Here is a 13,091-nt window from a genome sequence, read left to right on the forward strand (position 1 = left end):
GCTGTTTTTGCATCAGCAGAAATTGTTGTGAATGTGTCTCAAGGGATTCACACATACACACAACACAAGTGGAGATCAAACAATCACCGGTGTCACGTCTGCACAGCTGTTCTATATGTGAGCTGTGGGGCGTAGCCGGGCGTGCCGGGGGGTCTTAAAGAAATATCCACACGCCACATATGGAATATGTAACGGTGTGGAGAAATAGTCTCTCACTAAGAGAACTAAGAGAACCAAAGTTACTCCTTAACCGTACGATTAGTTCCTCAAAGTTTGGTCTCCCTTGCTTTTTTATTTGCCAGATGAATTGTCCCAATTGTTGAGAGGGGCCAGTTGTCTTTAGTGTGCCTCCAGGTAAATTGGAAGTCAGCACAAAGGATGGGAGTTCACTTTTGTCTCTTATTTTTTGAAATCTGTGGGGGGTTTTCACTCAGGTGGGGGGGGGGGGTGTCTTTCTCTCCTCCTTTTCCCATATATGTGTTTTGTTTGTCTCCTTATTTATGAAGAAGGGGTCCTTTTATGATCTACAACGTACTTTTATTATTCAATCTTAGCCAGCCGGAAGAACAAGAGTATCTCACCGCTTCTTAGCTCGCATGCCCATGTTAACAGATAGGGCCACCTTGTGGTATGGCATGAAACTACATTAATTTACAGCAACAGCTGCTGATCATTACAATATGTATCTGTAAATGTACGTAATGATTTGAAATGTATGGGATTCTGTTTGTTTTTCACTTTGTGCTGTTAATGAATAAAAACTGTTGAATCATAAAGAGGTTTGGATAATTAGCACATTCCCTAGAACTGTTTCAGCTGCTCGACAGGCTTAATTCAGTGCAATGTACAACAAAATGAAAAGAAGTGTTTTTAATGTTGATAATCACAGGTTCCCATCTGTTTTGCACCAGTTTTTAATCTTTCTCAGAGTTCGTGTCATCAGAATTGTCAAGGCTAGAAACTGTTTTCAGTAAGTTCAAACGTAAGTATTTAAATAAGAGACTGTCTGAAAAGGTAGCATTCATTAAATTAGCGCAGGCTTCTTCTGACCTATCGCAACAGTCCACTTCACTGTACACTGAAACGGACAGAGGGGCTGCTCTCGCACTGCTGGTTGAGTCATTGGAGCCTCAGGCAGAAGTCATCTTTATGGCAGTAATCTTTTGAAGAAGCCTGTATATAATTACACTTTATTTAAAGTAAACAAGTTTACATATAAAATGCACATACACATACAATTACATATACAAAACCATGAGCACATACAAAAAGGAGAAACGAGGAAAATCTAGCATCTGAGTCCACACAACGTTCACAAGACTTACAGTTTTAATTCGTTCCAGGGGAAAACTTTCCCAAGTTTCAGGTCCATTGTTCGTCTTCTCCGCAGGTCTGTAATGATATGTTTACTCACCACATCACTACTTATCATCTTTTGTTCAAGTACTCCTTTGGCACGAGTTTTCCAAATATGTGTATTTATTACACACATTACTAACCAAAAGAGTCTCCTTTTGTCGTCACACATTTTTTCTATAAACAAACCATATTTAACTGCTTTAATATTAACATCCACATCATAGCCAATCTCTGTCATCTTCTGCCTGATCTCAGTTGTCCTATAACAATCCAATAGAAGATGTTCTAGGGTCTCATCTTCATCACAGTCTGTCATAGGACATTTCATGGTGGTAACAAAGCAACTCCATTGTACCACCGCTCTCACAGGGAGGCGCCCGAGCGAGATGAGCCATACCACGTCTCTTATGCTTTCAGATAATAATTTGTCTTGTATATTTTTAACTATTGAAAGGTTTTCATCTTCATTTGCATACTTATATTGAATTACACCTTCATTTTTGGTTTCATTAATTTTTTTATAGATATTTTTTGTATTATCTTGGAGAATATTTAATTTATAATTACCATCTCCTTCCTTTAATACTAAATATTTGTTACCCACGTGGTACATTGAGCTTTCTGCAGTGAAGTTCTTGACAAAAATAAGTTGCAAACACATTCAGAATTTGAGTGTGCTGCATGTCATGAATAGTTGCTGCTTTGGATGCAGGTCACGTGGAAGCCAGACGAGGGAGACGTTGCGCAGAGAATAAAGCGGCGACAGTAACCTGAGAATACGGTGTCATGTCTGCCTCAACACTACGGTCAGTATATGGCCCACTTAAAAAAAAAAAATTAATAAAAAAAAAAAACAAGAAAAAACCCCACCTACCGCAACTACTGCAGAGCTGTATCACACATCAAAAGCTTTTCCAATACGGGTTCCAAGTCAGATTGACCATTTATATGAAAAGAAGTTTGATAGAACTTGACTAGACAAACAAAAGAGATAGGATCAGCTCTACAGAGGAGATGGGTGGCCCTGAAAAGGACCTTTGTTGCAGTTGTTGTTGTCGTCAGTGCAGTAAGCTTAACCACCAAAGCCGTACAGAGTGCGGCCCTGTCTCTTGAGAGCGTACACCACATCCATGGCGGTGACGGTCTTTCTCTTGGCGTGCTCGGTGTAGGTGACGGCGTCGCGGATGACGTTCTCCAGAAACACCTTCAACACGCCACGGGTCTCCTCGTAGATCAGACCAGAAATACGCTTCACACCACCACGGCGAGCCAGGCGGCGGATAGCTGGCTTAGTGATGCCCTGGATGTTATCACGAAGCACCTTACGGTGACGCTTTGCGCCTCCTTTGCCGAGTCCTTTACCTCCCTTTCCTCTTCCACTCATTTTGGCTGTTCAGAAACAAATGTGAGTCGTTGCTTGACGGACTCCTGAATTTACATCTGATTTGAGGACGTAAAAGAAAACAGGAGTGCTTGAAACTACGGCCATCTACTGGCCTTTGGCGGAAACGAGGAACAGCATGACTGTGCCTGGGGTGCAGTAGCTATGGGGCGCCGTTTGTAAAGTGAAACATGCTGAAATTAACGGCAACATTTTTCCACATTTAGCTCAAAAACAAGTAATTTTTTACAACATTTAGTAAAATATTTGTAACTTTTCATATTTAAAACAGAATTTTAAATGTTAAATCTAAATGTTAAATATTCAATCTAAATGTTAAATCTAAATATTATATTTAAATCTAAATGTTAAATCTAAATGTTTAGGCTAACATGCAAATTTATTGCACGGATCCGCGGAAATACCAAAATAAAAGCTTTCTGAAAACCTCCAGTGCAAAAGTGTGCCGGTAGTGGTCAGACACGTTCTCACTCCCAAAGCGTAATAATTTTCTCTAGGTGACAAATTGTCAACATGTTATGCTTTTGGGTACCCAACACGTTCCTAAATTATAGCATCGGAAAAAGGAGAGCTCAATCTACACATGTTCGTTCATTTTCTAAAGATCGATTTGGAAAACACTATTTTACGTCATTTAACTGCTAGTAAAGGTTATGAATAAGGTTATAGTTAGGGATAAGGTTAGGTTTAGGGCTGGAACACATGGCTGGAACGTCTATTATGGCGGGACCGTCATTCCACTGGAATTCAGCCATAACCCGACCATGAGAAAGCACGTCCGGCGATTTAGCTGAAAACATCGGAAGATCCGTTTTGTCGGCCATCCAAAGGTTCAGCAGTAGTGCACTCTTAGCAGCTGCAGTCTCCACTTCACAATCGCTGCAACACATGTCCAGCAAAATCGCTGGACATGCTCGTAGGCAAGAAGTGAAGCAGCACATGGCGGGGAGAAGTGAGGAGGAGAACAGACACAATGTTGCACCGGAGGTTTTCGGGAAGCTTTTATTTTGGTATTTCCGTTGATCCGTACAATAAATTTGCATATTAGCCTAAACATTTAGGTTTAACATTTAACATTTAGATTAAGATTTAACATTTAGATTTAAATATAATATTTAGATTTAACATTTAACATTTAGATTTAAATATATTTAGATTTAATATTTAACATTTGATGAAAAGTTACAAATATTTTACTAAATGTTGTAAAAATTACTCGAAAAAATATGTTTTTGTAAGGTTTTGAGCGAAATGTGGAAAAATGTTGCCGTTAATTTCAGCATGTTTCACTTTACAAACGGCGCCCCATAAGTAGCTGTGTACTGTACACGATATGAGATTGAGTACTACATGTGTCACAGAGACAATCCAACAGTTTATATCCAGTTAATATCTTTATTAAAGGCCAATAACCAGTGGTGCCTCCAACAGAGCCAGAAAAGGGGGGAAGGTCATGCCATGAAATATTATTAGTTGTCCCCAGATCAAATAGGTTGTTAATGAGGTTTTACCTTGAAACTCTGAATACCAGAACTTCCATACTTCCAGAATCAATGTAGTTTTAGAAGTGGCTTTAGTACATGCAATAGCATTCACAGATGATCGCAACAGATTATTCAGAATGTCAATACTATATTTTCTGACTTGAAAGTGGCAGCGAGTCATTCTCTGGGGCGCTATATCTATGATCTCTACTTGACTGGACTGATCTGGACAGCTTCACAGTATAATTTTTCTGTATGTTATCAATGTTAGTGTCAAAGTCTGAAGACAGTTTGTGCAGTGAGATTAGTTTAACAGAGTTCCCAAAAGTCAGCTTCAATGCAACATCAGCGATGTGGCCTAGGTATTGGATCAACGCCAGCGGAACATGACGATGCTGTGTTTCCATGCTCAAAGTTAGTTCAAAGAATTGTGTTAAATTGTTAGTTTTTTATACATCTTTGGGGAGTGAAAAAAAAAATATGCACCTGTGAACTGAACATGAACTGTGAAAAATATCTGATCCATGTTAGGCTTATTGTTATGTACATTCATAGTTTATAGCCAATTTAAACAACTCTAAAGGTACTTTAGAGCAGGGGTGTCACAGTCTTCTTCTACTGTAAGTAATGTAAACTTATGTGTAGCAGGAAAGAATTGGAAGTACTGGTGCTTAGATCAAGTTACTGGATGCCACCTTCATGCCAAGCATATGGCTTCTATTATATAAAAAAAAACTGTCTTGTACTGTCTTGTATGAGGTTAATGTTATTGTAAGAAAGGAGCGCGCTCTCTGTGTGAGTGTGTTGGCTCTGAAAAGAGCCGTTGTTTGTAGGAGGGCGTGCAGACAGCTTAAGCCCTCTCTCCGCGGATGCGGCGAGCCAGCTGAATGTCTTTGGGCATGATGGTGACCCTCTTGGCGTGGATGGCGCACAGGTTGGTGTCCTCGAAGAGTCCGACCAGGTAAGCCTCGCTGGCCTCCTGCAGAGCCATGACAGCTGAGCTCTGGAAGCGCAAGTCGGTCTTGAAATCCTGAGCGATCTCGCGGACCAGGCGCTGGAAGGGCAGCTTGCGAATGAGCAGCTCGGTGGACTTCTGGTAACGGCGGATCTCGCGCAGAGCCACGGTGCCGGGCCTGTAACGGTGAGGCTTCTTGACGCCTCCGGTGGCCGGGGCGCTCTTACGAGCGGCCTTGGTGGCCAGCTGCTTCCTGGGGGCTTTGCCGCCAGTGGATTTGCGAGCGGTCTGCTTGGTTCTTGCCATTCTTTCTCTCTTTAACTTTCCTGCGTTTAAAACAGAAAATGTAACAAGCGGAGGAGACTCGCCGCTCTTAAAGTGTGTGACTGGCTGTGACGCGGTGCCGCTGCGGCTCGTGATTGGTGAGGGGCTCCGCGTGATGCTGAGCACCGCTCAGAGGAGCCCCGCCCCGCCTAAGTGTGCGCTGCTCATTGGAGGAAGGTGCTTTGAAAAGGCGCGCTGCCGCGAGCCTGTCTGCGATTGGTGTGTGACGAAGCCGCCCGCGCTCTGCGGAAATATAAGCCAGGCTCGGCGCCGATCGGGCCACATTTCCTTTGAGTGTTGACACTGCGAAGAGAAGGTTCAAAATGAGTGGGCGTGGCAAAACCGGAGGCAAAGCCAGAGCTAAGGCTAAGACCCGTTCATCCCGTGCCGGGCTCCAGTTCCCCGTGGGTCGTGTCCACAGACTGCTGCGCAAAGGCAACTATGCGCAGCGCGTGGGTGCCGGCGCCCCCGTCTACCTGGCAGCTGTGCTCGAGTACCTGACCGCTGAGATCCTCGAGCTGGCTGGCAACGCAGCCCGCGACAACAAGAAGACTCGTATCATCCCACGTCACCTGCAGCTGGCTGTGCGCAACGACGAGGAGCTCAACAAGCTCCTTGGCGGAGTCACCATCGCCCAGGGTGGTGTGCTGCCCAACATCCAGGCCGTGCTGCTGCCCAAGAAGACCGAGAAGCCTGTCAAGGCCAAGTAAATGCCAAAGCCTCTGCTTCACGCACGAAACCGATAAACAAAGGCTCTTTTCAGAGCCACACACTTCTTTCTGAGCAAACATCCTCGTGTATATGGAAATGTAGTATTACCTTATTCTCGTGTGTGTGTGGGGGGGGGGGGTCTTTCGCCTCCCAACCAGATCTTCAGGTTGTTTTAATTTATTATTAACAATATAAAATTATGCACAATGAATTACTAATGTAAAAATAGTTCAACAAAAGTGCCCCTAGCATCCTGGAGCACTTGTGTTGTCTTTTGTAGGTGTTTTGGAGTTTTTACGTGTTTTGTCTGTAGGGGCCACCGTAAATATACTTTTATTTATTCACTCCACATGAAATGTAATAAATCAACTATAATAAAATCCAACTATTCACATTTCAACTTTTAACTATTTAAATTTTCAGCTTTTTCCTTTTACAAATTTAAAGTGAAACAACACAAAACACTGCAAACCACAACACAATTAAATAGAAATTATAATATGAAAATAAAAAGATGCATATTCTCTGTCATATGGACCTGCATGAATAAACTTTGTCCCTGGCTCTGTCCCTCCTGCTCTGTTCACTTTCTGATTGTGAAATGTGAGCCATGATAGTAATACAAGCTGCAAGTGTTATGAGAAAAAAACAAACCCAAAAAGTATCTTATCTTGCTTTGACAATAATGCTATTATTGTGAATAAGAGAATGTTGCGTGATTGTGAGGAAGGAGCTCTGGCGTGTTGCTGTGGTGGCTCTGAGAAGAGCCGTTGTTGAGTGCGAGAGTGTTGGCAGCTCACTTCTTCTTGGCTGCTGTGGCCGCCTTCTTGGCTTTGGGCTTGGCGGCCTTCTTGGCGGGGGCTTTCTTGGCTGCGGGAGGCTTCTTGGTGACCTTCTTGGGGCTCTTGGCTGCCGCCTTCTTGGGGCTCTTGCTGGGCTTTTTGGCCGCCACAGCGGGCTTCTTGGCCTTCTTGGGGGACTTCTTAGCTGCTGCGGGCTTCTTGGCTGCCGCTGGCTTCTTGGGGGACTTTTTAGCGGCTGCTGCCGGCTTCTTGGCTTTGGCAGGGGCGGGCTTCTTGGCTTTGGGAGCAGCTTTCTTTGCGGGCTTCTTGGCTTTGCTCTCGGTAGCCTTCTTGTTCATCTTGAAGGATCCGGAGGCCCCGGTGCCCTTGGTCTGCACCAGAGTACCCTTGGCCACCAGGCTCTTGATGGCGGTCTTGACGCGGGCCTTGTTCTTGTCCACATCGTAGCCTCCGGCAGCCAGAGCCTTCTTGAGAGCGGCTGTGGACACGCCGCTGCGCTCCTTGGAAGCGGCCACGGCTTTCACGATCAACTCGCCCACGCTGAGGCCCACCTTCTTCGGCTTGGAAGCCGTCGTCTTCTTCTTGGCCGCCTTGGCCGGGGCGGCGGCAGCAGCAGGTGCGGGTGCTTCCTCTGACATTTTCCTCTTTCCTTCTGATCGAGTCACGGTGCAGTGATGGCAACTCGGAAGCGTCACACTGCACTTAAACGCACCATGAGAACCGTGGAGAGTGAATGTAGCGCGCGCCGCTCTCGCGTGCGCCACGCAATGCTTCCGTTTGTGTTTCGTGTCTCGGGATCAAAGAGCTCAAAGTGAGTGTGTGAGCAGCACTGCAGGCCGACAGTGGAGCAGTCCACAGCGGACTCGTGTCTCCTCGGGCAGGCCTCGTGTCGGGCTCTGGTGCTCTCTGCTCTTGCTTTGTGGAGCCTCCAAAGCTCAGCGACTCAGTGCGGAGCTCAGCGCTGCTCGGCGGCTTTTTGCGCTCTTTTCTTTCCTAAAACAAAGGAGCCGCAGCACAGCTCCGTGAAAAGCCCTTTTCCAGCTCAGACACATGTTCGTTCGCGCACTCCGACTTAAAAGCAGCATCTGGTGAGCGCAGCTGTGGGACAAAGTGACGCCGCGAACTCCCAGCAAACACACCGATGCAGCTGGACGCCCACGGAGCAGCGAGACGTCTGTGAGAGCTGCTCACTTCTAACCAAAGCACAGCGGCCTCGAGTTTCACTCACGTTGTTGTATATCAGAAATCACCATTAGTTAGTCACCTTACGGCAGCTCACTTCCACACTTTGGCCCTGATCTCTTAGTCTGCATCAGTCCGTTTCCTTCCAGCTACAGTTACCGACTCTACTATAAACAACAACAGCGAATGAACACGTGAATACACACATCCACCAACTGATCACTAAGTATCTCAATGTGCAATACTCAATACCTGCTAAAAAAACATCCAACATCTCACTATTAAACATTCTCTTTTTGTCGCTACTAGTCAAACGTATTTTTATATCTATTTCATTTATTTAATCAGAGTAATATTGCTGTTATTTTTTTGGCATTTATTTAATCCTGCTATGTCCACGTTGCTGCTGTAACAAGGTGAATTTCCCAGCTCTGGGACTAATAAAGCTTATCTTATGTCCTGGATAGCGACCTCAGTCTAATCTAGTACAGTGCATTTAATTATGCCCAGTATATCTGTGCTCCTTTTTCTGGAGGATTCTATTATTCTTCCACCCACTAAAAAAATGTAACCACAGATTGTTGTCCAAGATAAGTAAAATGCTGCACAATACCTCCCACCCTCCCATCGTGTGCTTGACCAGTCACAGAAGAGCGTTTAGTGAGAGACTGAGATGACCAAAGTTCACCTCTGAATCAGAATGGGTTTTATTTCCTAATGTTGAGCAGGTTTACAACATTAGGAAATTGCTTCGGTACTTAGTGCAAAACACACTGTAAGACAACACTTAACTAAACATAAAAAATAAAAGTGCTAAGCAGATAGATATATCTTATTCATAGCACTTGCTATAATAGTTGTACTATCTAAAGGCATACAGAAAGGTGGCTACGGAGCCAACAAATTATGAATTAGATTCAAATAGGCACAACTTTAGTTTTTTTATTTCTATATGATGAACTCTGCATTATTAAGTAATAAGAACAAGTAATCTTATGTCCTGTAATCATTATGACGCTATAATTTGAGATACAATAAATAAAATACGTTTTTGTACAAAGTATCGTATCGGATCAGTATCGTCGATACCACCCTGAATATTACTCGTTATCGGATCGGAAAGGAAATCAGTGGTATCGCACATCACTAGTGATTATAGTGTTTACGAGCACATCAAGTCAAGTGGCTTTGTTATTTCAACCATGTGCAGTGCTACAGTACACAGTGAAGCAAGTCAGCGTTCTTCCAAGACCGTGGTGCTACATAGGACAATCAACACAGGACCACATAAAGTGCAAATGTACAACATAAGAAAAACGGCGCAACCCCAGATCAGAACGATACAGACAAATTGATACTAAATTTTAAGTTTACTGCTTCTTTGGATTCTGCTATGCAAATTTTTTGTGAAATGACAAACTTTGGATATCAGAGGAGAAAAAACAAAAACAAAAACAACAACACACAAAACACTTCCATTTCACACACCGTAAAGGAACTGTCAAAATGAGTTAACTGGCCAGAGCAACATTTGTGTTCAGTACTGTTTTCAATTTGTTCTTTGGAATTTGCTTTGTATTGAATGTATTTGGAAATCAGAATATATATGTAAAAAAATAATATAATAATCAGCCCTTATCCCCAAGGGGCAAATAAGATACAATGGAGCAGCATGACGTTGAAGACAAGGACAGGGCATAAACAGGCAATAAGAATGAGATAATAAATACACAGCATATACACAGTTTTAAAATTAAAGTGACTGAATAGGTGAATAAATAACTAAGTGACTAAAAGTGAATAAAGTGGCAGCACAAAAAGAGTGTAGAGTAGTTCATGTTTACAGGTGGTGAAATGGTCTTAAGGGCTGGAGTTAAAAAGCAGAGTGGCTTTGGGGACAGAGGTGGCTCTCCTCCTCTCAGTCCTGCAGGAAATGCAGCGGAGGCGCCGCCCACAGGGGAGCCATTGAAATGCACTGAAAGACTGTCAAACATAAAGTGGCATTAATGTTGTATTTGTAGTTACTTTGTCATCGTTCCACAACACACACAAGACATTTCCTGAGTCTGGGTCAATGTAGCGGATCAATAGCACCTAGTGACAAAGAAGCATTTCCGCGATTGCAGTAGTTGGCAACATAGTAACTGCACGTTTGAAGGTAGAACGTATGCTCTTCAGGACAGAGTGGGTGGCTCTGAAAAGAGCCGTTGGGTTGACTGACAGCAGGATCAGTTTACTTGGAGCTGGTGTACTTGGTGACGGCCTTGGTGCCCTCAGACACGGCGTGCTTGGCCAGCTCACCGGGGAGCAGCAGGCGCACTGCGGTCTGGATCTCCCTGGACGTTATGGTGGAGCGTTTGTTGTAGTGGGCCAGGCGAGAGGCCTCGGCAGCGATGCGCTCGAAGATGTCGTTGACAAACGAGTTCATGATGCTCATGGCCTTGGAGGAGATCCCGGTGTCGGGGTGGACCTGCTTCAGCACCTTGTACACGTAGATGGCGTAGCTCTCCTTCCTGGTCTTTCTCTTCTTCTTGCCGCCCTTGCCGGCGGTCTTGGTCACGGCTTTCTTAGAGCCCTTCTTGGGCGCGGACTTTGCGGGTTCAGGCATTTTGTTCCTTCGATACTCTGCAGCAACGAATGAGCTGTGTAACAGAGAGCAGCTCCTTTTATACAGCCTGTATGCTAATATCACTGCGCAGGCCCTCGGCTCTCATTGGCTGAGCTGCACAGTGGGCCGGACATTGCGTTGGAGGAAATCTATGAATTGTGCTACAACAGGCGCGCGTCTAACAAAGAAGTGGTCTGTGTGATCGTTTCCTCATTTGTTGGAACGGTCATTTGTATTAAATGAGCAGTAAATGTAGTGCTCTGTATGGCAAATATGGAGGATTTAGGGAGACACAGACTGAAAGCTAGAAAATGCTTAAGATGTGACTACAGTCTACAGTAGTGAATTGGGCCTCAGCAGCAGCAGTGTTTCTTTGGGGCAGTGAGCTTTGTTATCTTCACACCATGCTGGCGTTTTCAGAGTGATGATGATGACATTTACAGTTTTTTCTGATTGCTTAAGCACATTTTTTGTAACTATTGGCTAATTTTGCAAAACTCTTCACACAAATAAGAAAACCTGTCACCCAATAATCAAAACATTGTAGTTCTCTTGCAAAAGCAAACACAGCTAGATTAACTCTTCACACCTTCGTAAAAATGGTGTTTCCGTATCAAACAGTACACACAAGCCATCATCTACTAAGCACACAATGCGCCAACTGCACACTGATGGTATGAATACAAAACACATCTGGCGTTTGCCTTCCCTGTGCACAAGGTAGGCTATGTCAGTTTGAGCTCATACTTCTGTCATAGATCCATAAGCATAGAGGGATCCAAACTTCAAGTACTGCTGTTTATTCAAACACATCAAAACAAACACAAGTGTTCATTTCCAAGTATAGGATTATTTGCAATCGCCATAATGACTATATGGGTTACGTGGTCTGCAGTGAACATGCTTCCTCTCCCCCCTCCTCGTCTTCCTCTTGCTCCTCCTTGTCCTTGTCGTCCTCTTCATCCTACTTCTTCACCTCCACGTCCTCATCCTCGGCCTCCTCTACTTCTCACTCTTTCTGCTCCCTCCATTGTACTCCGCACACACAGCTTACTACCTGTATTATAGTGCTTAGGCTGATTGCAAAGTGAACGAATTATCTAAGAAAGTTTTCACATGTGAAAGTGTGCCAGACAGTTGGCAAATTAGTGTTAATGATAGCCATACATGTGTATACTTTTGCTAGGAGTGTGTTGGAAATTTGGTAATTGAGTGTTGTGCAGTGAATTGTGCCTACAGTTTTGCAAAGTGTGTGTTACAAAATTGCAAACTGAGTGCAAAGCAGTTTTTGTGCTTTTAGTTTTGCACACTCAGTGAGTGGTTTTGCTATAAGTCTGAATAGTTTTAGAAATTGTGCTACAGGAATCACAGTTAGTGTTTAGGCATTCGGTAAAAACTGTAAGCACATTTATTGTAACTATTGGCTAATTTTGCAAAACTCTTCACACAAATAAGAAAACCTGTCACCCAATAATCAAAACATTGTAGTTCTCTTGCAAAAGCAAACACAGCTAGATTAACTCTTCACACCTTCGTAAAAATGGTGTTTCCGTATCAAACAGTACACACAAGCCATCATCTACTAAGCACACAATGCGCCAACTGCACACTGATGGTATGAATACAAAACACATCTGGCTTTTGCTTTCTCTGTGTACAGATGTCAATTTGAGGTCACACCTTGTCATAGTGTCATGTAAACATACAAGGATCCAAACGTCAAGTATTGGTGTTTATTAACACTCATCAAAACCAAGACAAAGTCAGAACACAAAATAGGAATTCCACAAATAAAAGGGGAAAAAAAAACAAAAAAAAAAAACACCACACACACACCACACAGACAATCAGCCTACATCATGTCGTCTTTCTGGGTCCGGCCACGTCGCCTGCGATATCCTCCAGTCCAAGGCACTGGGGAAAATATCTCCTTGAATGCTGTATCCAGGCCTGACATGATGCCTGGTCAATATCTCCACATGCCTCCTCCATTGCCTGTAAAAGGGCTACCTGTTGATGAGGATGACGGTCATACACTTTCCAGCGCCAGGCAGAGAAGAACTCCTCGATGGGATTCAAGAATGGAGAGTATGGAGGGAGGTTGAGTGCCATGAAGGATGGTTGGTCTGTAAACCAGTTGCGGACCAAAGCAGCCCTATGGAAACTAACATTGTCCCATATGATGACATATCGGGTCTGCTCTGGTCTCTGAACAGTGAGCATGTCATGCAAGGTGTCCAGGAATGCAATAATGTGTGCAGTG

At 43.9% G+C, this 13,091-nt stretch overlaps 5 protein-coding genes and 1 long non-coding RNA gene across 6 annotated transcripts in view; 2 read left to right on the forward strand and 4 right to left on the reverse strand.

Annotated features, from left to right (window-relative positions):
• Positions 1-13,091, forward strand: part of LOC145429266 (uncharacterized) — a 30,334-nt gene that overhangs the window by 2,605 nt on the left and 14,638 nt on the right. The window lies entirely within an intron of this gene.
• LOC113024750 (histone H4) lies at positions 856-2,814 on the reverse strand. The gene has a single exon (XM_080302532.1). It carries the CDS (start codon positions 2,741-2,743, stop codon positions 2,432-2,434), a length of 312 nt encoding a protein of 103 aa, XP_080158658.1. The 5' UTR covers positions 2,744-2,814; the 3' UTR covers positions 856-2,431.
• Positions 4,137-5,917, reverse strand: LOC145429264 (histone H3). Its single transcript, XM_080302529.1, has one exon. It carries the CDS (start codon positions 5,504-5,506, stop codon positions 5,096-5,098), a length of 411 nt encoding a protein of 136 aa, XP_080158655.1. The 5' UTR covers positions 5,507-5,917; the 3' UTR covers positions 4,137-5,095.
• Positions 5,848-7,714, forward strand: LOC113024747 (histone H2A). The gene has a single exon (XM_080302530.1). The coding sequence runs from the start codon at positions 5,848-5,850 to the stop codon at positions 6,232-6,234; it is 387 nt and encodes a 128-aa protein (XP_080158656.1). The 3' UTR covers positions 6,235-7,714.
• On the reverse strand, positions 6,527-8,120 carry LOC113024746 (histone H1-like). The gene has a single exon (XM_026172047.2). It carries the CDS (start codon positions 7,674-7,676, stop codon positions 7,032-7,034), a length of 645 nt encoding a protein of 214 aa, XP_026027832.2. The 5' UTR covers positions 7,677-8,120; the 3' UTR covers positions 6,527-7,031.
• Positions 9,143-11,595, reverse strand: LOC113024748 (histone H2B 1/2). Its single transcript, XM_080302531.1, has one exon. It carries the CDS (start codon positions 10,826-10,828, stop codon positions 10,454-10,456), a length of 375 nt encoding a protein of 124 aa, XP_080158657.1. The 5' UTR covers positions 10,829-11,595; the 3' UTR covers positions 9,143-10,453.

Source organism: Astatotilapia calliptera, chromosome 6 (assembly GCF_964374335.1).
Source record: "Astatotilapia calliptera chromosome 6, fAstCal68.1, whole genome shotgun sequence".
NCBI classification, from domain to species: Eukaryota; Metazoa; Chordata; class Actinopteri; order Cichliformes; family Cichlidae; genus Astatotilapia; species Astatotilapia calliptera.